This window comes from Dama dama, chromosome 5 (genome assembly GCF_033118175.1).
Source record: "Dama dama isolate Ldn47 chromosome 5, ASM3311817v1, whole genome shotgun sequence".
NCBI lineage: Eukaryota > Metazoa > Chordata > Mammalia > Artiodactyla > Cervidae > Dama > Dama dama.
The window spans coordinates 93,468,749-93,492,048 of NC_083685.1; the positions used below are offsets into that span (position 1 = coordinate 93,468,749).

Here is a 23,300-nt window from a genome sequence, read left to right on the forward strand (position 1 = left end):
TGCGCCGTACCTATAAGAGGAAGGGCGGGGCCTTGCCTGGGAGCCGCCCTCCCCACCGGGCCCTGCGGTGGACTGGTCTTGGAACCCGGGCCCTGGAGCTCTGTCTCGGCACGAGGCGACCAGTGGCGGCCAGGCCCAGCCTCAGCCCCCTCGCCATCCCCAGAGCTGCCGTACGAGGATGTGTTCGCTGTGTGGGAGGTGATCTGGGCAGCCCGGCACATCTCCTCGGAGCACTTTGTCCTATTCATCGCCCTGGCCCTGGTGGAGGCCTACCGAGAGATCATCCGCGACAACAACATGGATTTCACCGACATCATCAAGTTCTTCAACGGTAGGAGCCACTCAGCTGTGCCGGCTGCCCCTGCAGGGCTTTGGGTGGGGGGTGGGGGGGTGCCTCTACGCCTGGTCTGGGCAGGGTAGAGGGTGTCTTAGGAATACTGGCCTGGCACGTAAGGGAATGTCAGGAGTCCAGGTGGGTGGACCCCGGGCTCCTCCCAGACTGCTGCCCCCACCCTGCCTGTTATCCATGTCTCCCCCAGAGCGGGCTGAGCATCACGACGCCCAGGAGATCCTGAGGATCGCCCGGGAGCTAGTCCACAAGGTGCAGACGCTCATAGAGAACAAGTGAGGCCGCGGCCAGGAGGCAGCCGCCGGCCAGAGCCTGGGCTCCCGGCCCCGGGGCCCCACGCAGCGAGGTGCAGGGGCGGTGCAGCCAAGACTGCCCCAGCCCCCAGCCCCCGCGCCTGCCCCACTGTGTTCTAACAAAGTGCTTGTGAGCCTGGGATCCGACTCCAGGCAGTGCTGGCCCCATAGGGCAACACAGGGGCCAGAAGGCCCTAAGGTCAGGGCTGGGAAGGGAGGGGTCAGCCTCAGGGAATGACTGCCTTGGGGGACACCTACTCTGCTCCCCTCCCAAATACCTGGGGACAGCCCCACTGCCACTGGCATCCTGAGCCTGGACAGCTCCCTGTGGCCTCCCTGAGGCCCTGTAGACTTAGGAGGGCTGTGGTTGCCTGGGCCCCAGCTAGGTGGATTGAGGGGACCCGGGGCTGTATCTCTTCTGAGAGCTCCTCTGCAGGCCCAGTGCCTGTGCACACACCGGCCCCAACGGGGGCAGGAGGAACAGCTGCCAGTCTGGGTGTGTGTCCTGGATGCAGGAGACCTGGGCTGCAGCCCAGGCCCTCCCCTGAGACTGCGGGACAGCCCAACAACATGGGCCCTGGTGGGAACAACCCACCTTAGCAGCACTGCCACTACCTTTGGCCACCCGAGGTGACCCCGTGCACCATCCCCCACCCGCCAAGCCTGTACGGTGCACCCACGTGTATCTGTACGGTGTCACTCAGCACCCTGCTCCTGCTTCGTGCGTTAGATGCATCCCTGAAAACTGTGTGTGAGTGATGCTTTCGCCAGCAGAACAACCTGGAATGTGGCAGAAGCACCTGCACAGGAACCCCAGGGTGATTCTTTTAAGGAGGCGGTCCTTTCATGGCCTCCTCTCAGGAACAGGCTCTGGAGCCCCGGGCAGCCCACCATCTGTCCCCGGCATCTGCTGAGTCCCTGAGGTGGAAGGGAGGGTGCTTGGATCTCCCCAGTCTGTTCTTGGCAAGAAGCAAGGCTCGCTCTTCCTTCCACATGCTTCTCAGGATGCTGAGGATGCTAGAGACCCAGGAACCCCCTTGGAGGAGCCTCACTCACAGAGGTGCTAGGGGGGCCCCAGCTCCTGACCCCAGGCAGGCCTAGTCATACCGCTTGCTCCATCATCCCCACTGCCCCTCTCGTCAGTACAAGCAGGATGGTCCTTGTTCTGGGGCCAGGAGGCCGCTCTGCCACAGGGGCTGGGCCTGCCCAGCGATCACTGAGGTCTAGAGACTTCCTGCGTTTGAGAAACGTGGGAAAGAGCCCGGCAACCCCTCTGCATCCCACACAGTCTCCCCAGCCCTGGGCACTGCACAGCCTGTTTAGGGGCAGCCTGCCCCATTGCCCACCTGTCGCTCATGAGTCCTTGGCCTCCACCAAGTATGGTGGCCATTGTGTGCCTGCCTTAGTGACTCTGGTTTTGTGAGGAGCAGAATGTGTATGTTTTTTGGCTCAGAAACTATACTCTTCAGTGTAACAGACCAATAAACACAGCATTTGGCAATGCTCGAGGCTCTGGTGGCTATTTGTGGGCTGGCACTGGACAGTGAGTGACTGTGTGTGCTGGGGAATTCTGTAAGCTCCACGACTGAACAGTAAAGAGGACTAGCTCCACAAGGCCAGGATGGTGAAAAAAAAAAAGAAGAGAACCAAGGTTTCCAGAAGTGAGGGACGCTGGTGGTGGGATGGTTGAAGGTGAGAGCCAGACTCTTAAGTACCCAGAGAGAACCTTTGGGGGGACCTCACCCCAGAGCCAGCAGTCCTGACCAATGGCCTCTCCAGCCTCTGGATGCATGTGGGTCCCTGCCTGCCCTCCTGACTGGCTACAGGGATGAGCTGGAGCTCAACTGGGAATTTACAAGACCTCCCAGCCCCTCTAGCCAGTGGGAAAGGCCCCTGCCCCTCTGGCCGTGGCACCTCCTGCCCACTGAGCACTGTCTTCCGGATGCCTGCTTCAGGCGGGAGTGGGGAGGAAGGTCGTGGAAGGAGAGGTCAAACTCAGGGATGGAAAGAGCTGGACTAAACAGCAGGCTCCTGTCCACCTGCCCCACCTCAGGGGGCCAGCCCGTCACCCACAGCTCCAGGCAGAGGGCGTGTCATCTGGTGTAGGGGACACTAGCTTTCTGGGGATTAGGGCCTGCTGTCAAAGTTGTCAGAGTTGTCCAGGCAAAGAAACCAGCGGACATCAGTAACTCTGGGACCAGGACCTTATAAATAAGCCCCTCAAGGGGACCATTCCCCACCCCCCAAGCTGACCGTGTAGCCCGGAGTGATCAGAATTCCCCGTTAAAACATCTGTTCAGATAAACACTCTTACCAAAGTGGGTATAGAGGGAATATATGTGCTATACTTAGTCGTGTCCAACTCTTTATGACCCCGTGGACTGTGGCCTGCCAGGCTCCTCCGTCCATAGGGATTCTCCAAGCAAGTATACTGGAGTGGGTTGCCATGCCCTCCTCCAGGGGATCTTCCCAACCTAGGGGATTGAACCCAGGTCTCCCACATTGCAGGCTGATTCTTTACCGGCTGAGCACCAGAGAAGCCCAAGAATACTGAAGTGGGTAGCCTATGCCTTCTCTAGCGGATCTTCCCCAACCCAGGAATTGAACTGGGGTCTCCTGCATTGCAGGCAGATTCTTTACCAGCTGAGCCACCAGGGAAGCCCATAGAAGGAATATATCTCAACATAATAAAATCTATTTTTGACTAAGCCATAGCCAACATAATACTCAATGGTGAAAAGCTGAAAGCTTTCCCACTAAAATCTGGAAAAAAGATGCCCACTCTCACCTGTTCTATTCAACAGAGCATTGGAAATCCTGGCCACAGCAATCAGAAGAAATTTAAAACATACCCACATTGGAAAAGAAGAGGTAAAATTGTCACTATATGCAGATAACATGATCACTATATAAAGAGAATCCTAAAGACTCCACACAAAAATACATTCAGCAAGGTAGCAGAGCACAAGATTAACATACAGAAAGCCGTTGCATTTCTTTACACTAACAATGAAATACCAGAAAGTAAAAAAAAAAAAAAAGAAAAATCCTTTTAAAATTGCATCCAAAAAATTAAATAAAATATTTAGGAATAAACCTTACCAAGGAGGTGGAAGACTTATGTGCTAAGAACTACAAAACATTGATAAAGGAAACTGAAGATGGGTCAAAGAAACGGAAAGATACCCCATGTTCTTGCATTGGAAGAATTAATATTGTTAAACGGCCATACTAGCCAAAGCAATCTATAGATTTAATGGGACTCGCTATCAAGTCTCCCAGGACATTTTTCACAGAACTAGGATAAATAATCCTAAAATTTATATGGACCATAACCCAGAATTGCCAAAGTAATTCCAGCATTGCCAAAGCAATGAGAAAAAAAGGACACAGCTAGAGGCATTACCCTCCCAGATTTCAGACTACAAAGCTACAATAAGTCAAAATAGCCTGGTATTGGCACAAAAACAGATATAGAGATCAATGGAACAGAACAGAGAACCCAGAAATAAACCCACACACCTATGGTCAATTAATCTTCAATAAAGGAGGCAAGAGAATGGAGAAAAGACAGTTTCTTCAGCAAGTGGTTTTGGGAAAGCAAGACAGCACATGTGAATCAAAGAAGTTAGAACACTCCTTTACACTTTACACAAAAATAAACTCCAGATGGCTTAAAGACTTAAATATAAGACATGACACCATAAAACTCCTATAAGAGAACATAAGCAAAATATTCTCCGACACAAATCATACCAATGTTTTCTTAGGTCAGTCTCCCAAGGCAATAGAAATAAAAGCAAAATAAACAAATAGGACTTAATCAAACTTATAAGCTTTTATACAGCAAAGGAAACCATAAACAAAATGAAAATATTTGCAAATGATGCAACCAGTAAGGGCTTAATCTCCAAAATATACAAACAGCTGACACAAGTAAAAAACAAACAAAAAAACGCCAACCCAATTGAAAAAGGGGCAAAAGACCTAAATACACATTTCTTCAAGACACGGATATGGCCAATAGGCACATGAAAAGATGCTTAACATCACTAAGTATCCAAGAAAAGCTAATCAAAACTGCAGTGAGACCTCACACCAGGCAGAATGCTCATCATTAAAAAGGCTACAAATAGGACTTCCCTGGTGGTCCAGTAGTTAAGAATCCGCTTGCCAAAAAAAAAAAAAAAAATCCTCTTGCCAATTCAGGGGACATGGGTTCAGTTCCTGGTCTGGGAAGATCCCACATCCTAACGAGCAATACTAAGCCCACGAGCACCAACTACAGACCCCTGCAGCGGAGAGCGGCCCGTGCTCTCTGCAACCAGACAAAGCCTGCACGCAGCAGTGAGGCACAGCCAAAAAAAATAAGTTTTTTTAAAAAGTCTACAAATAATTTGCTGGAGAGGGTATGGAGAAAGGGGAGCCCTCCTACACTGTTGGTGGGGATGTAATCATAATTTTACGTGGTGCTGCCACTATGTAAAACAGTATCCAGATTCCTCAAAAAACTAAAAGTGGAGTTGCCATATGATCCAGCCATCTCACTCCTGGGCACATATCCAGAAAAACCTCTAATTTGAAAAGATACAGGCACCCCTATGTTCCCAGCAGCGCTATTCACAACAGCCAAGACATGGAGGCAGCCTAAAGGTCCATCGACAGATGAGTGGATAAAGAAGGTGTGGTGCATGTACACAATGGAGTACTACTCAGCCATAGAAAATAATGCCATTTGCAGCAACATGGACTGACCTAGATATTATCATACTAATTGAAGTCAGAGAAAAATGAATAACATATGCTATCACTTATACACAGAACTTAAAATATGATACGAATGAACTTATGTGCAAAACCAACAGACTCACAGACAACAAACTAAGTTACCAAAGGGGAAAGAGCATGGGAGATGGACAAACTAGTTTGGGATTAGCAGATTCAAATTCTCTCTATATATATAAAATAGAGAACTATAGTCAATATCCTGTAATAAATCATAATGAAAAAGAATATTAAAAGTGTGTGTGTGTACATCTCTGAATTGCTTTTCTGTATACCAGAAACACAGCATTGTAGATGACTCCTTTAAAAACAAAGAAGAAAAAATTCCCTCTGCTGTTGACACCACCTGAAAACTCACCAAAGACCCCTGAGAACTAGCCTGGAAGTGGCTGGTTCCTTCACACACTCCCACCCTGTCTCTGCTCAACCCTGAAGTGCTGGCACTCCCAGACCCCTGGCTGGGCTTTTAGGGCCAGAGGGACCCCCACAGCCAAAATAGGTCAGCTGAGGGCTCGGTGTCGGGAGGGGAAGAGCAGGAAGCATGAGCAGGGTACTCAAGCCCTGAGGATACTGGGTCATCACTGCCAGGGGCAGAGTCTTCATCTCTGACCCTCGTGTTGGGCACAGCATCTGACACTGAGAAGGTGTGTTAGGGTTACCTAACCCTGGGCCTTCCCTAAAGTGCAAGTGACCAAACATTTCCTGAAGCTACCAGCAGAGGGAACCAACGTTTCACAAATGAAATGAGCAGGCAGGATTGTTAAAGTAGTGGGGAGGGGCACTGGGCTTGGCCCTTCCTGAGATTAGGTCTTCAGAGAAGGGGACTTCAAGTGATTGATGGCCATCAGGCCCTTCCCCAAGATAACGCCCCCACACACCTCAGGCAGACCCACCCCGGGAAGAGAAGCGGGCTGCGGTTTCAGGGAGAGCGGATGGAGCTGGCCTACGGCTCGGCCCAGCTGACTGCTCCCTGACCTTCCTCTCCCTTACCTCCCCACCTACTGGCCGGCCAGATGGCTGACATCTTCTAAACTGGGGAGAAAAGTTGTTGTTATAGGGTCAAAGGTCTTCAAGGCCCAGCTTAGAACATGGCTCTTTGACCCCTGACCTACTTCCTCTTGTTCCTTACCCTGTAAGGACAGCCTTATAGATCGCACACACCGCCTCCCCCATGACCTGTTCTAACTACAACCCCAAGAGTGCAGCCCCCTCTCAGGAAGCATCAGACCCTCCTGTGCACAGACCCTCCAGCTTTTGTCCTGGAACTTTCTGGAGCTTGGGATCCCCAGCTGAGGGACAGGGACAGGCCCAGGGGCAGGGTGGCACGCACTTGGGGACAGCTCTGAACCAGCTGACATCAGACGGCAGCTCCAGACAGGCCCTGGCTGATCACATGACCTTAACAAGTCACTCAGCCACCCTCAAACTTGTTTCCTTATCTGCTAGCTGTTGGTCTGTTTACTTCACCAAGCTGTTAAGAGATGAAACAAGATAGCATTTGTGAAAAATGGTTTGAGGAAGTATAAAGTATTGCACAAGTATGAGGAAGACCAGCGCTGCAGTTCTCAGAGCCTGCTGAGGATGGAGCCTAAGGGATCAGAACTCCAAGGTCCCTCGCCGTCTTTGCAAAACCCACCAGCCTAGAACCTACCAGACCCCAACCCCTCAACAGGAAAAAGACGCCGCCACTTCTTGCTGGGGCTCTTTCCCTCAAGGTCTCTGCCTCCTTTTGCAACAGAACGACCCAGATGCTGCAGATGGCAGCTCCGTCTCGGGTTTCAGTGCAGGTTTATTTCAATTTTATATTTTATTCCAGGCAAGTGCTTATTACATGGATAGTATTCATGTCTCAATACCTAACGTCTTGGAGCATGAACAGCCACTAGAATACAGTTCCATAGTAAAAATACAATATGTACAAAATTAGGGTTTTTGTAGTTTTTTTTTCCCACACAGCAGATGTATCCAAACACATAAAAATCTCTACAGTCTGGGGTCGCTACAATTTATATTTCAGGAAACGGAGACACAGTGACCGAGTCCTCACTGTAAACAAGGGCCACCTCTTTGTGGGGGTGGGGGCGTGGGGGTGGGACTCTGGGATGGGGAGAAGAAGCTGTTCCTGGAGAGGGCAGGGGTTATGGTGACCCTCCCAATTCCCTTCCAGGAATTCCCTGCCCTTCTTTGGCCCCCCTAGGAACCAACCTCCCCCTCTCCCCGAGGTAAAGACTCCCAGCCAGTGAGCCACTCTGAACATCAAAAAGTAAAACACGCATGAGAGGTAAGATATGTGTGTGTATGTGTGTTATGTGTGTGTGTGTCTGTGTGTGCGCGCGCGCACGCATATGCACACACGTGCGTCCCCCAGGCTGGAAGGGCTAGGGAGGGGAGGGGCAGGCGGTCCCATGGGGTGAGGACAGATATGGTCCCCACAGCGCTCAGAGGGGAGAGGCCCAAGGAAGGGCTGGGTGGCGGCTGCCCTCTCGGGCACACGGCATCACAGCGTTCACGAACAACAACAAAAACAACAGCAACAACACCCATCGTCACCAATCTGGACATAGTCATTCGGCACTAGATTCCAAGGCCCCCCCACTGCTGCAGTAGGGGGCGGGGAGGGACGGGGGCGGCGGGCGGATGAGGTATCTGTGCAGGCCCGAGGGGCAACTGGCTAACAGAACAATTTCAAGGTGAGCAGGCCTGAGAGGTGGGCGGCTTGCCAGTGCTTCTGTTCCTGGGGGCCAGCCTGCCCTCCTCTCTCTGCTCTTTCCAATGTCATCACACCAGGAAGAGAAAACCAGCTCCCCCCCAAACAGGGTGATAGTGGCAGCAGCTGCAGGTGCAGAAAGGCAGCAAGCTTGTGAGATGGGAGCTGCATTTGTGTTGGGGGGAGGTGGGGGACAGCGTCGCCTCCTAGAAACCTCTAACGTATCTGTAAGTCTCTATCCTGGGAGACAAGAAACAGTCTCCAGGGAGGTCTCCAGGACCAGAAACTGAAAGGGAGTTCCGAGGTGGCTCAATCTACCCAAGACCTTTGTCAGCCTCCTCTGTGAACCATGGGACCCCCACCCCCCCACCCCGCCCCAGCCTGTCATTGCAAACTTCACACTCAGGATCACTGGCTCCCCCACCTCCACACACTCTGAAAGGCCACTGGTGTGTCCAGGTGGGGAGCCGAGTGTGCACGTGTGTAACTGAGTGTGTCTGACACAAGGCCACTTGTAATAAATACCCACATAAAAAGAGCAGCCAAAGCAGTCTGCTGAGGCGAAGGCAGGGAGAGCAGTGGCCTTCACACACAGGCCCCCTTGCTCCTCCCCACCCCAAGCTCAGCCCGGCCGGCGGCCCAAATGAGGGCCTTTCCTCACAGGAAGGTGGTGGCACACAGCAGCGCCCCCTGGGGGAGGGCACATGCAAAACAGCCTGCCGGAGACAGCAGGCGATCAGGGCAAAGAAAGATGAGCCCAGGGATGGGGAAGCTGGGGCGGAAGCAACAGTCCTCCGTGGCCTGGCCATGCCCGCTCCCCACAGGTCCCCAGGGCCGAGCCCCTGGACTGTACCCTCCTGATTACCTCACCCACGCAGCGCCAGGTTCCTGGAACCCAGACCAGACGCTGGTCCTGTCTCCTAGGCAGCAGGAGGTTGTCCAGGCGCACTCATCCCTCCAGGGAGTGCAGAGCACAGAGCAGAGCCCAGGCCTCCTTTCTATCTTCTGGAAGCCAAAGTCAAGTCCAGGGATGGGGACAGGGTCCAGCGCACCCTCCTCCCAGGCCAGACCTGGCTGGAGGTCAACAGGGTGGCTGGGGGAGATAGTCAAGTCCCTCCTTCCTTGCCCCTGCCCTCAATCTGCCCTCCTGAAGTCAGGAGCCCAGTGGTAGGGCGGCTGGGGGGGCTTGGAAGCTTGACAAGGGCTTGGGTTTGGTTTACTATTGGTAGAGAACTGTCTTAACTAGCTCGTTATGATCAATCACAATGACTGCGACCAGCCTGGAGAGCCCCAGGCCGGGGCACCCACCTGTCTGGAGGGACGCCACACAAGCCACCTCCTAGGACTTGTCCCCTGCACTCAGAGCACGCCCCCCTCTCCAGTCCCCCTGGATATCAGGGCCAAGTTGCTTGAGTCCTGCTTCCCCACGTCCCCCTTCAGAACCCTGGAAGGAGAAAGCTGAGGCTCGGGAGGGGAGGGCCCGGGCGCCCAGCCGTCTCGCCAGACAGAGTGATAGCAGCAGCAGCAGCAGAGGAAGGCGGGCAGGGCGGGGCAGGCAGAAGAACACGACGTCCACATCGCACTGGTGTCAGGGGGCGGGTGGGGAACGGGGACGGCCCTGGAGCGGGCACCGGGCTGGACAGGCGGCATGTGGGCCAGAGCATGTCTCAGCACTCTGTCAAGTCCTAGTGCAGCGGGGTGACCCCTGCCCTGTGCCCGGCTCCCTGGGCCCCCTCCCTCCCCTGGCTCAGAGTCTCTGCACCCCCTTCCCCTAGGAGGCCTGGGGGTGGGTATGGGTGGGGCGGGCCTGGGCCTGGCTGGAATGTGTGGAGCTGGTGGGTGGGAGAGTCGGGGATGGGTCTCCCTCCCTGCCCCCACCGGGGGCCTCTGAGTGGCCTCATCCTCAAGCCAGCTTGAGTGTGCTGACCGGGAAGGAGGGCATGGTGACCATGGTCACAGGGTTGAGCACTGTCTGGCCCACCAGCTGCGGGTGGTGCACCACCTGAGCCCCCACGGCTGGCTTCGCCATGACCGCGGCCGGGGGCCCCAGCCCGGCTGTGCCATTTACTTGCTGGTGTGAGAGGGTGTGGGCGATGTGGCTCACGGCCACCGGCTGGCTCACCGCCACGGGCTGCGGGTACAAGGGCAGCTGGGAGCCAAGGTGGGCCACGTGGTTGAGGGTGGCAGGGTGCACCGTGATGTGGCTGATGGGGGGCGTGGCTGGGGCCAGCTGCACAGCAGGGCTGGGGGCCGAGGGCGCGATGTGGGCGATGTGCTTGCCCCCCGGCCCCTGGAGAACGTGGTTCACAGTCTGGATGACTGAGGCGTGGGTGGTGGCGGTGTGGGCAATGACTGTGGACCCTCCCCCGGCCGCCACGAGATGGGCCGGGGCGGGCACCAGCGTTTGGGCTGGGGCCGCTGGTGGGGGCGGAGGGGCCGGCAGAGGTGTCTTCTGCTGTGGCGGGGGCTGCTGCCCAGGGAGGTGGGCAGGAGACAGGGCCACAGGCTGGGCGTGCGGGTGTGGGTGCGGAGGCAGAGGCGCGGGGGCCGTGCTGGGCGGTGGCTTCGGCAGCTCCGGGTGGGGGCGATGGCTCAGCTTATGTGGGCCCAGGCCAGCCTGGTCCTCCTCCATGTCCTCGTCTATGTTGTCCTCACCCTCTGTGGAGGGACACGCAGGTAGGGACAGGTCAGAAGGGCTGGGGAATGAGAGCCTGGAGAAGCAGATGCCCCCGGGGCTCTGGGGATGTCACCGGCCGAGGGTCGGGGCGATCCGGGGTGGGCGGGGCTCACCGGAAGCTGTGGAGGTGGAGGCCTGGTCGTCCTCAGGCTGGCCCGTCTGCCGGAGCACGCGGTCGATCTCCAGCACGTCCATCCACTGGCTCAGCTCGTGCTTGAGCTCCGCCAGCCGCTGCTGTGTGGCAATCTTCTCCCGCGCCAGCCGCTCCATCTCATGCTCGTATTCTTTCTCCTTCCTCTTCAGGGACTGGAGAACAGGGCAAGTAACAGCAGGATACCCTGAACAAGAGCCACAGGGCCCATGGTACTGCCAACATCTCCTTCACCCACCCTCATCTGCGGATCGGGGCCCAGGCGGCCAGAGACCACACCAGTCTCTTGGTCCATGGCTCCACCTAAGGAAGCCCAGCATCTGGAGACGGACTGCGGGCTCTCAGGCAGGTGTAGATTCAGGGCAGTCCCTCCCCTACCCCCACATCGACTCTGTCCTGAGGGGCTTTGTTGCCTCGTACCCCATCCACCCTCCTGGGAGCATCTCCCTCCATTCTGCAGAGAAGGGCAGAAAGTGTAGACTTCTCAGGCGGTGCCCAAGGCCTGCACTGCCATTCACACCATCCTGTCGCTATAGATGCGGATACCACGAGCTACCCTCCATGGAACCCATTCCTTAAGGCTCCCCAGACGATCCTGCCCTTTGTCCCTTTATCACTCACTCGTCTCCTTAACTTCAACACCCTTGCAGGACGGCCAGCAGATTCTGAGACCCCCACCTCCATCTCCTGAATAGCTGCTGACTTGCGCACGTCCTCCCCGGGGTGCCCATCTGCACCGCCTCGCACACCGCTCTATTCCCACACTCCCCAGGCCCCAGGATGTGGCCTTCCTTCCCCACCTGCACCTGAGTGGCATCGGCCACTGAGAAACAGCTCTTGGGAGGACAGCTCCTCAACCTCCATCTGAGTTGCCCTGGAGAGGCTCCTCCCCCCTTGACGCTGAGGCCATCCACATCACTCAGAACACCAGAGGGCTCCTTGTCATCAGCCCCATCTCCCCTTCCACTCCTCTCGGGCTGACCCTCCCGCAGGTACTGGATGCCCACCACCCAGACTGGGGCACGCTCCCCCATCACAAGGGTCTCCAGTTTCCCTTCGCCCAATGCTTGTTAGCAGCTCTGGAAGGCCAGCTCCTGTCCTGTTCCTCAACTCCCTTCTGCACTGTCTTTCCTTGTTCTCTGTGACCTCCTGTCTGAAACTTTATTCCCTCCTTACCCCTCCAGGTCTCACCCGCTGGAGATCCTCCACAGCCCAGCGCCCTCTCACGCCTTCAGGGTATACCTGCCTGCTCCCAGGCTGGCCCGTCTTGGGAGTGGCATCCCGCACTGCACTGCCCCCCACCCCAAGTGTTCAGGGAGACTGCCAGCCTTAATGAGACTGACACTGGCCCTCACGACCCCTAGATATTTCCCATTTTGTTTTTCCATCTCAACACACGCTGTCCCAGTCCAACCCCGTGAGCGGAGTACACACTGTTCTATGGTTAGCTTACACCCCGTGACACTGCGGGTGGCCAGGACACAGCCACGTGTGACCTCTTGGCCAAGCACCTGTGAGGACTGGAGGGTGTTAGTCCCCACCTCTACCACATCTCTCCCCATCATCACAGGAGAATCATAGTCTCTCATTAGACTTGAGCTTCCCCTGATTGCATTTCCTTTGGGCAGTTTTGCAACAGCCTTTCCGGACTGTTCACCTGACCTCCTGGGCACAACAGGTCGTCAGCTCCACACACGGACTAGGCCCGACTTCCCCACGCTCCCTCCTGAGCCCCATGCTCTCTCCTGCAGCCCCCCGCCACGCTCCTTGCATTCCTGGCCTCATCTGTCAGAGATGCCTCAAGCTATGAGTGCCTGTGACACATAGCCCAGACAACGGCTGTGCCGTGCACTGACCTGAAAGCTGGCAGCTTTACACTTTTTACACTTGTTGCCAGTCCCAGGCCACACTCAGCCTCCTCTATCACCCTGGCTTCGAGATTAACCTGCCTCCCCCCCAACATTTCTGCCAGAAAGCTCCCCCACTGCCCCACTTCCCCACACACACCCGGCTTCTCCGAGAGGCCAGTGGTAGACCGGCCGTCGGAAGGGGCCACGACAATCACGAGGTGTGGGGTGAGTCAGCCCTCAGGCCTGTCCTGAACTCTGCGCTAGCGGGGCCGGCTAACTGCCGGCTCAGAGAGAATTAATCAGGAGCCAAACCCCCCACTTCTCACCTAGTCCAGTTCTCCACAGGTCTAGACGTCCCTGGAAAGTTTTCCCAAGGTCTAACTTTTGTCCCTATTGTTTCATTTTAAGGCCATTTCCTTTCTAAGAAGACTGGATGTGTTGTTTGGTACCTGCCTACCCTACTTCCTGTTTCTGTCCACTTCTCTGAGAACTTTCTTCAAATCCTTTACCTCCAAGGCACTGTGGCTCTGGCTGGGGGCTACAGCCTTCCCAAAGCACACAACCTCCCTCAGCACACAACCAAACTCCTCAGTCTCCAAGCCCTGTGTGGTTTCTCTGGTACCCCCTTCCAACTCCCATCTCAGCACAGCAACCCTCCTGACCACGTTCAACTTCCAAAATGCATCTTGCTCCCTCCTACTGTAAAAACTGGCCTGTGCTGGGTTCTCTGCCCCGCACTTGTCTTGGTCACCCTGGCCTTCAGGCCCCAGCTCAAAGGCCCTTTCCTCAGCAGCAACTTCCCCAACTCCCCAGAACACATGCTGTGACCCCTGTCCAGACTATGCCCTTGAAACAGATTCCTCTGCTTGGTTATTCTGTAATGTGCAGCAAGACCAAACCTAAAGACAGAGATCTGCACTTTTTCCCTTGCTCCCCACTTTTTATCCGCCCAGTCAGACACAGGGCTGTCCAAAAAAACCTGAATGAGTGAACGAATAAATGAAGTTGAAGTTTTATGGAGAATTTTGTTAAGTTTCCCGGCATTTCTGCTTCTGTTGCCAGCCCCAGGACAAGTATCTTTTACCGAAAGCTAGGGTCCACCTTGCTTCCCACTCAGGCCAGGCCCGTATCCCCAATCTGCTGGTTCTACTGAGTCTCTTATTTCTGGATGTACTTTCAAATCCACCATCTCGCAATCAAAGCTTTCCGCCCTAAGTACATCTATACAGAGAGGAACTCGCCCTTCCATCCTTCTTCCTTCTCAACAATTGCTATTAAGTTACTATTTACAAATGGCCAATCCTCCTCACGTCCTTACCACAAAGATACTATTACTTTTTCCCACTTTAGCATCATCGCAGTACAAGATGAAACCGATATTCACAGAAAATGTCGCAGAATTTAGGCAGGAGTTTGCTCCCAGGCTACATGATTTCTTGTAGCTGAAGGAGTAGCAACTTAAGTCTCCAGCCTGAGTTCTGCAGAAACATCCCAGAAAACCCCCTCCCGGAGATCCTCTGAAACTCGAAGCTGGGCCCCCTCCCCCCTTCCCCTGCCCCCGCCACCAACGAGGCCCCGCCCCTCCCGGAGCACGCGCGCACCCACGCGGACCCGGCTTTGCTGCGTCACTCCCCACTGGCCGCACCCTCCCTCCGCGCGCGGAGTCCCGCCCCCTACCCAGCCCCGCCAATCCGCGGACCCGGACCCGCCCCTCCCGTGCCGGGAAGCGGCCTGGAGTCGCGCCAGTCCCTCCCCCTCGTCCGGAGGGCGGGCGGAAGGGCGTGCGTTCGCGGGAGGCCGGGAGGGAGCTGCCGGCTGGGAGTAGTCCCGAGGCGGCGCCTCCGCCCGCCTCCTTCGACAAGTCAGGCTCCGGTTACCTCAGGGCTGTGACCCCGCAGTCGAGGCCTGGCTCACCGGAGCCGTGACGCCGCCCATCTCCTAAGCTTCCCTAGAGCGCCGACTGGGAGACCCCGAAACTGCCCCCGCAGTCCGGGAGGCCTAAGTCCCTCCCACTCCTCAACGCTACCTCCCGGCTCCGCGGCAGCCGAGCGTGGCCGCCTGCCCCACCCCCACAGCCTCCTTCCCGGCACGCGGAACCCTCGGCCGGTTTCCAGGGAAACCGAAACTCGGGCCGTCATGGCAACGGTCTTATCTGGCGGGCACCCCCCTTTCCCTTACGGCCGAGAGGAGCCAATGCTAAAGGCAGGGGACACACGGCAAGGAGGGCCCCTTGAAAAAGGGCTTCTTTTAAATCCTGGGGGAGGCAGAACGTCAGGTTTTAGGTTCAGTAACCACCCCCCCCCCCCCAGGACTACTGTCATCCAGAGTGCCGCATTTCCCCTTCCCCAAGGTTTAATCCCCAAAGTCGGGAGGTGGCATCTATGTGCGTTCAATGCAAGGATCTTGATCCTTTGGGGCTAAAAGTCCGGGACGCGCGACGGGGTGGGGCGTGTTTCCTGGGTACCACTATGGGAAACGAGCCACGCCCAGCACCCCTCACCCCCTACGGTAGTCTCGGGCCGAATCCGGTTCCCGCCCAGCACTGCGGGTGCGATGGAGGCACTGGTCGCCCTACGTCCTTCCCATTCGCTGGGCAGTAGCGCGCGGCAGGCGGTAAGGCGGGGCGGGTTCCGGGCTGACACCGAGTCGCGGGGGCCGTGCTGATGGCGGGGCTCCGTAAGGCCGCCCAGCGGGGGAGGGGAGCCGAGCACCACCGCCGCGTCCCCCGCGCACGCGCGCTGGTCACCCCGCCTCCACCCGGGTGGGGAGCCCCGCTGACGTCAGCCGGGCCATGTGCTCGGCGCCCGCGTGGAGGCGGGCGGGGCCGCGGGAGGGGGAGGCGGGGCGTGCAGGCAGCCTGCGCGGCGGCGGTCTCCCGCCCTGCTCTGGGCCTTGCTTCTCCCCCCCAACCCCGCATACCTGAATGTACCGCAGCGCCGTCCGCAACACGCTCAGATTCGATGTCTTCTTGTCGTCCACGTTGGGGATGTTGCGCTTCAGGGTCTCAAAGCATTCCTTGAGATGGGCCCTCCTGGGGAAAGGGAGCAGGGCCGGTCAGCCAGCGCCAGGGGCGGGAGGGAAGGTCCAAAGAGCTTGGGGACCAAGGATGGGACCTTCCGGGTAGCTGGCGGGGCGGGCTCAGAGTCACAAGCTCACACACACACACACACACACACCTGTTCTTCTCCAGCTTGTTGTGGACTTCTCTGGTTCCGATTCTGAAATCCAGACAGACAGGGAGCTCAGGGAGGAGGGCCCAATTAGGTGGCCTTCCCACCCCCTGCCCCCACCCCTCCCCAAATGCCACAGGCTTTTTGTCCCTGACATCCTCTCTCTAGAGAAGCAGCCATGAAAACTGTTGGCCCTGTGTCCTGGTGCATACACCCTCTGGAGGGCACGGGTAGGCTCATAATTCACAACCCCTTCATATTCCACCTCACCCGTGCACCTGTGAAGGGCTCCTGGGATTGGGAGAAATAGCCAGTGGACCCTGGCCCTCACCCAGGAGGTCCAAAGGCCTGGTGATGCCATTAGCCCCAACTTTGGAGGGGTCAGAGAAGCCTGAGAACAACTGAGGGCAATGACCATTCCCCACTCCCCAGGGTGGGGATGGTCCCAGCACAGTGAGAAGATATCCAGATATAGGAGGGTGCGGCTCTGATAGGGTAGCTGGGAGGGCACTTTCTCTTGCACACACAGCCCCAGCTGTGGGCAGTTCTCTCCATCCCACCAGCCCCCACTCTGTCACACCTCACTCACCCCCCAGGCCTCTTCTTCTGTTCGCTGGATTTGACTTCTTCAGCGGGTGCCAGCTTCAGGGTCCCAAGCGTGGATGGAGGTGGCTGTGGGGGAGCCAACTGGGGCTGGACTCCGGGGTGTGGCGCAATGGTCAGGATGGGGGTGGGCAGGGGCTGCAAGGGCTTGGGGCTGCCAGTGGGCGGAACAGTGGCCTTGGAGTCCGGCAGGAGAGGAGCAGGAGTGGGCACCTGCGGCCTGGTGGGAAGGGGGGCAGGCTCCTTAATGCTGAGTCCAGGGGTGCTGACCAGGGCTGGCTGGCGAGGCGCCAGGGGCAGAGGCTGGGCCGTGGGGGGTAGTGGTGGGGGCGGGGGCAGAGGCTGAGGGGAGTTGGTCACTACTGGAATAGGAATGACAGTCAGTGGGGTGGGGGTGGCCAGTGGTGGTGGGGGGGCCGGCGGAGGGGCGGGTGGTGACAGAGGCAAAGGTGGTGCCTCAGTGCGGGGCTCCTCCACCGGCATGGTGTGGGCCAGCCGCGCCAGGCTGCTGGCCTTCTTCTGCTCCTGTTCCCGCTCCCGCTCCAGGCGAAGCCTCTCCTGTTCCTCTGCACAGAGAGAACACAGCGGTCTCTCAGCGGGGCCTGCCGTCCTGGGCGCCCCAGCTTCCCTTGTCCTCCAGCTGTAACCCATCCTGACCCCACGCCAGGCAGCACCCATGACACCGCAAATACATACACTCACCCACACCCAGCCAGGCACCAGGCACAGCAGTGAACAAATAAAACAGACTCCCGGTCCTTGCTATTGAAGAGCTCATAGACCAGGGGAGGAGGGGCATAGGACAAATCACAGGATTAACAACCCAGGTTGTGGGAAGAGGGGCTATGGAAAGACAGAGCAGAAGCTGTCAGTGAGGGTGCCAGAGGGGGCCTGGCACACTGCAGGTTGAAGTGTCAAGTAGGTGATGGGCTGAGGGAAAGGAGTGGTAGATGAGGTGGAGAGAGGCCAGTCCACAAATGATCTCACAGGCCACCACAGGAGAAGAGAAAGTGCAAGTCGCTCAGTCGTGTCTGACTCTTTGCAACCCCATGGACTGTACAGTCCATGGAATTCTCCAGGCCAGAATACTGGAGTAGGTAGCCTTTGCCTTCTCCAAGTGATCTTCCCAACCCAGGGAAGAACCCAGGTCTCCCACATTGTGGGCAGATTCTTTACCAGCTGAGACACAAGGGAAGCCCAAGAATACTGGAGTGGGTAGCCTATCCGTTCTCCAGCCGATCTTTCTGACCCAGGAATCAAACTGGGGTCTCCTATATTGCAGGTGGATTCTTTACCAACTGAGCTATCAAGGAAGCCCCACAGGAGAAAAGAAGAGGCACTCAAATCCTAGATTCTGGGGAGCTACCTTCTAGAGGGCAGGCATTACCTTCATTTCACAGATGAGACAGATTAGCTCTAAGAGGCAAAATGATCTGTTGAGGGTCATACTGCAAATAAACACACACACACCCCCTACACCCGGTTGTCTCACAAGAGCCCCACACTGCAAGCAAGGCGGGGACATCACCTTCAGCCCACACACACGAGACAAGGCCGGGGACTCAGGACTGCCAGGCTAGGTCCCAAAGCCTGTTTCCTCAATCAAGGTCTATATCCCAAATGCACCTGGTCCTTCTCTGCCCTTGGTTGTGCTGGAACTTATTCCACCACCACCAGCAGCAGACTAGAAAGGGAAGAGGCAAGCAGAAAGGAAAGCAGGGGTTGAACAAGGCAATGAGTTCCAACAACCTTGCACACCTCAATTCAGCATCTCTGCTGAAAGTCCCACCAGAAGGGGAGGCTTGCTCAGCGGTGGGCTGAGAACAGGGCCAAGGGAGAGACCCCTCCTGATCGAGACGCCCCTCTCCATCCCCCCCTTCCCCATCCCCTCCCAGGCCCCACCATTCCAGTTCCCTGGCTATAGGCTGGGGCCAGGGCCCTGGGGAGCCACTGAAGCAGCCCCACCACCCCGCGGGCCAGGGAGCAGGCCAGCCCTCCCCGCCTGCCCGATTCACCACACTGCTGAGTAACAGAGCTGACAGCACAAGGCGGACACGCCCCAAAGACACCACCACCCACAAGGGGTGGGGCTGGGGGGCAAGGTTGGCCAAGTGCCCCTGTAGGGGAGGACAGCATCACCCTCTCCACAGGTCTTTGGGCCAGGGACCCCAGAAAACACGCGGCCTCGGGGCCCTTTGGCCAGTCAACCACTGGTGTGTGAGCCAGGCCTGCTCAGAGCCCCTCCCTCCTGCCGAGAAGAAGAGGCGCAGGAGGAAGTAGGGGGAAGTGTTCTGAGACGGGAAGCGCTCAGTGGTTTCCCAGCAGCCAGCATTCAAGGGCTGGAGTCAGCAAGCGCAGCCTCTTCCGTGTCTCCCCTGGCCCCTCAGGAAGGGAAGCTGCCCGGCCTGCTCCGGCCTGCTCCTTTACGCCACCAGCGCTGGCTTCCTTTGCGGCCCTGGAGAAAACCCCCCCTCTGCGCTCCCCTTTCCACACTGGGAAAGAAACCTGCTGAGTTCAGTCAAGGAGACCTTCTCAGGCCCAGCCCAGGACACCCCTAGTCCGCTCCGCACCTCCCCAGACCCCAAGCCCAAGACAAGGTCCGGGAGCTCAGGGCCCAACACAGCCCTACCTCCATTCCTTTGAGGCAGGACTTGGGCTTTCACTGGCCTCGGGGCAAGTGGGCCCCTCTCCCACAAGCAGGGGGACAGACAGGGCCTCAGGCCCCAAGGTCAGGCGCTCTAGGAACCCAGAATGGAGGCAAACCTCAGATTCCCCGTATTTCCTTTCCTGTATTCCCCATGTTTTAAGGCAACTCCAAAGCTCCACCAGAAGATGGCAATCTCCTTCTCATATACCCTCTCTTCCGGAGCCAGGCAGGTGCCAGGCTCACAGGTGCCAGGAAGGGCCCAGGTGAATGGCCAAGCTCTATCACACCTGGATCAGCATGAAAAAGCTTAACTGGCGCTGAAGAGGGGGGGCAGTCCAGGCCAGATCCAGCCCACTAAAGCCTCCTGCCTCCTCCTGGCCTGTTCTGACCCATCCCTTGCCCAGTATCGACCCTTCTCCTGTGCACTGGGAAGAGGGAAACAAAATGGGGAGAGCAAACAAGTTTTAGCAATATGGGTTTAAGCTCTTTAATGCTCTGCTGCACCCTTAGGTGCACCCCTCTTCTCGTCCCCATGCATGCACACACCTACTGGCACCTTCCCTGGGCTCTGCCCAGAAGCTGCCCCCAGAGAACTGAGCACCACCCTTCTAGGTGACCCGGAGGCCAAGGCTACAGCCCCCAGTGGAGAGTACAGGCTTTGAGCTTCCCCAGAGCCACTGTGGCCCAGGACCTCAGCCAGCACACAGCTGGGGCCAGAGGAGACCATATCAGGGGCCTCCCAATGTTCAGAGGAGTTCTCCCCTTCTACATGTAATAAGGAGGTTGGTGCAGAAGGCAGGCACAGGGTGGGACCAGCTCAGAAGAGGGTCTCATTTGAGTCAACTTCTATAATTGATAGAAATGACCAGGCCTCCATGCTGGCCACCAGGACGGCCTCGCCCTTTCCTCTCTCCCCTCATGTACCAACATGAAGGAGCACACACATCCTTGGACTCATCATGTGAACAAAATAGCTGGTCTAGGTCAGAAAACAGTCACTTGAGGCTTGAAGTTGAATGGGGGCCCAGACAAGAGGATCCCTGTTCAGGGCTGCCCATCCGGTACACATGCCCCGGAAAGCAGTTCTGGTCAGCAAGCTCCCCAGCAGCACCCCCACTTCTCTTCCATTTCTCGCCACCCCAACTTAGAGAACAAAACCCCTAGTAGGAGCAAAATATGAATTCTAGAGATTAGGCTGCTGCATCTGTACATGAGTTTGGGGAGTAAATCTGGCTTTCCAGCATCCATCCATCCATCCCTTAAGACCACCTGCTCTACCAACAAGAAGCCTTAACTGCCTGCCTCTAGTTCTCACCACCTGAGGGAGGGGCAGGGCGCTACAACTTCTCAGCAGAGAGCCCTTCCCAGGTTCCTTCCAAGTGCTGCAGACGTCATCCTTGTGATTCTTACTCTCAGCTCTGGACTGACTTATTTCGGAAAGGGTAGTAGACATCGACAGTGAGCGTTTTCTCCCCTCCCTCACACGGCCACCCAGCCTGCGGGGTAAGCGAGGGTGAAGGGAGTGTTCTTTGGTCAGTCCTGCTGCCTCCAGCACAGTGGGCGGTACACAGTGTGGACACAATAGGGACTCCTGAATTGCACTGTGGATGGCGGTAGCAGGTGACTCAGTCTCTCCAAATCTTGTGCACGCTTCTCCCCGAGCCGCTGGTCCCGCACGAAGGACAGTCTCGGTCGCCACCTGCACTGTCCACCGCCTGACCCTGATCTGGACCTCGAAGAAAGGGGGAGGGGCGCGTGAGCCGACGTCCTGACCCCTCAGTTCCGAAAACCCAAGCATTCTCAGTCTCGCGTATCTCAAGTGACTCTTGACCTTGAGAGGCCGGACGAACCGACTCGGCCGGCGGACCCGCGGCTCCCCCGCCCCTGCCCGCTGCTACTCCCCCCGCCCGCCGCGGCGACGGTACACGCTGCAGGCGCGCGCGCGCGCGCACCACACTACTACCTCCTGCATGACTCATCATTGAAGCAACAATAGGCAGAGAGGAGAGGAGGCGAAGCACTCTCTCCACCACAACCCACCCGACCGGGGGCTGGGGGCAGTGCTGAGGGGGGGGGGGGGGGGCAGCAGTCCCCGGATACTGCACACACGCCGCCGATCCAGGGCTTCGACCCTGGCAGCAGTCCGGAAAACGGAGGTCTTCCCCTGGCCCCTATTTCTGCAGCACCCTGAAGCTGGGGCCACTAACAAGGGCGCGTGGGGATAAGGGCATCTGAAATCCCCTTATCGAGAGAGCACCAAAGTTTGCCCCTTCTTGCCCGGCTCATTTCACTTCGCGGTCAGGGGTGCTGCCAGGGGGTCCTGGTGAGAACGTTTTGGCGGGGGGGGGGGAGGGGGGGCGGTTAGTGGGAGCATGTGAGCTCTATATATCCTGTCGTTCGGCGATTCTGAGGGTTTCCCTCGCCCCAGGAGCAAAAACGGGAGGTCGGGGCGAGAACCGACAGGTGAGCTCGGCTCCTCCCACGTAGGGCAAAGGCTCTACCAGGCAGATGCCCAGCGGCCAGAGCCAGGGCCCAACCCGGCGCAAGGCCCCTCGTCAGCCCCGCCCCGGCCCCGCCCCCGGCCGAGCGCTAGGCTGCGGGGAGGGGCTGGGCCGCGCGGTCCCCAGCGGGAGTGTCCCCCGTGCACGTGGTCGGGGGCGGGGCCGGTCCACGTCACCACCCGGTGTAACCAACGGGCTTGGAACGCAGGCACACGCAACATTCCAGCCGAGAGCGGGTTTGGAACGCGTAGACACGCCACATTCCACACCGGCTAAAGTGGGGCGCAGCAAGGGGGGCCCGGGGTCTGCCCCCGGCGACCTGCGGGCCGTCTCGTAGATGTCCAATCAGCCCGGCTCTCACCCAAACCCCTGTCGCGCGACCCAGCCCAGCTTTGGGAGGCGGGGTCAGGCGGGGCTGGCCAGGATCATAAGACACGCGATGTCATTTCATTCTGCAAAGGCCGCCTCCGCCCCAAGCGGCGCGTAGATCTGCCGGGAGCGCCCCCCGCACCCTCCCCACAGGGCCAGGGAAGCCAGGGAGCTGCTCCGCGTAGAGTAATTCCACCCCCACTCCGTTACACACACGCCCACTCGTGTGCACTAGACACTCGCCCGTGTACACGTCCGTCCATCCGCTCTCATCGAGGTTCGCATCACACATACCCCCGTGCATACACGCACACACGCGCTGGTCTACCACCCCCACGCAACACCATTCCTCACCCCACCCCCCCGGCTCGCACATCTTCATCCCAACCGAGGGCACAGCTGGCCCACAGGAAAAGAGACCCCCATGAAAGGTGCACATGAGGTGGTAGGCAGTTGGGGTGGCGCCTACCGGAGCCGGGTTCCTTGCTGCATGTTAATGAATTCATTAATTAATTTCACTGCCCACAACACCTCCTCCCCGGGCGGCGGCTCTTGCGCGGATCTTTGCACTACCCGGCTTCGCGGGCCGCCCGGGAGCGGGTACCGCGCGCGGTTTCGCGTAGGCTCGGGGACCGGGGTCGCTCGCCTCCCCTTCCCTGGTGCCCCAGGGGCCCAGCCCGGCCGCTCACCACGTGCTCTCTGTTGTTGCTGCGCTTGCCATTCCAGGAAGCGGGCCGCCTCCAGTAGCGTCTCTATGCTCATCGCTCCGAGAGCTGCCGGGGGCGCGCCGGGGCCGAGACTGCGGCCCGCGAGCCGGGCACAGGTCAGGCTGGCGGGCAGGCAGGAGGGAGGGATCACCTCCGGGGGGCGACAGGACTGGGCGGCGCAGCGCACTCCGCAGAGAAGAACGGGGGAGCACAGGAAGAAAAATCAATGTCTCCCCAGATATTTGCAAAATGTAATTTGCAAATTTAAAAAAATCTGATGCAAAAAAAAAAGGCGGCACTGCCTCCCTCCTTCCCCTCCCTCTTCTTCCTCCCTTCTGATGCCTCCCGCCCCGCGGCCCCCAGGAGTCCCGCCGACAAGAAAAGGCTTTGCAACAAGATGGCGAGGAGGCACAGACACACACAACAAGGGAAGGAGCCGCGCTGCCCCCGGCCGCCGCCCCCGCTACTACACCGGGGCCGCAGCCAAAGCC

The 23,300-nt window shown here is 57.8% G+C and overlaps 2 protein-coding genes across 4 annotated transcripts in view; one reads left to right on the forward strand and one right to left on the reverse strand.

Moving 5' to 3' along the window:
• SGSM2 (small G protein signaling modulator 2) overlaps window positions 1-2,145 on the forward strand; it is a 36,778-nt gene extending 34,633 nt beyond the window's left edge. For both annotated transcript variants that reach the window (XM_061143094.1, XM_061143095.1), the window contains 2 exons: window positions 164-331; window positions 540-2,145. In XM_061143094.1, the coding sequence (XP_060999077.1) occupies window positions 164-331; window positions 540-628 (257 nt within the window). In that variant the 3' untranslated portion in view covers window positions 629-2,145. The remainder of the gene's footprint in view (window positions 1-163; window positions 332-539) is intronic.
• A 5,053-nt stretch (window positions 2,146-7,198) lies between these two features.
• On the reverse strand, window positions 7,199-23,239 carry MNT (MAX network transcriptional repressor). 2 transcript variants are annotated; one of them, XM_061143098.1, is made up of 7 exons: window positions 22,792-23,238; window positions 20,548-20,964; window positions 16,572-17,151; window positions 15,989-16,030; window positions 15,732-15,843; window positions 10,925-11,117; window positions 7,199-10,792 (listed from the first exon to the last, which is right to left on the reverse strand). In XM_061143098.1, exons 3-7 carry the CDS (start codon window positions 17,066-17,068, stop codon window positions 10,038-10,040), a joined length of 1,599 nt encoding a protein of 532 aa, XP_060999081.1. In that variant the 5' UTR covers window positions 17,069-17,151; window positions 20,548-20,964; window positions 22,792-23,238; the 3' UTR covers window positions 7,199-10,037. The 2 variants fall into 2 exon arrangements, with proteins under 2 accessions (XP_060999081.1, XP_060999080.1); XM_061143097.1 differs by lacking the exon at window positions 20,548-20,964 and having other exon boundaries at window positions 22,792-23,239.
• Window positions 23,240-23,300: the final 61 nt, after the last annotated feature.

Excerpts from the sequence above, each read along its gene's own strand:
- MNT (XM_061143097.1), bottom strand. The coding sequence starts at position 22,864 with ATGAGCATAGAGACGCTACTGGAGGCGGCCCGCTTCCTGGAATGGCAA. Across the intron at positions 15,844-15,988 it reads AACAAGCTGGAGAAGAACAG|GAGGGCCCATCTCAAGGAAT; the intron begins GTGTGTGTGTGT and ends CCCTTTCCCCAG. Across the intron at positions 11,118-15,731 it reads CGGCGCTGCGGTACATTCAG|TCCCTGAAGAGGAAGGAGAA; the intron begins GTATGCGGGGTT and ends CCTGTTCTCCAG.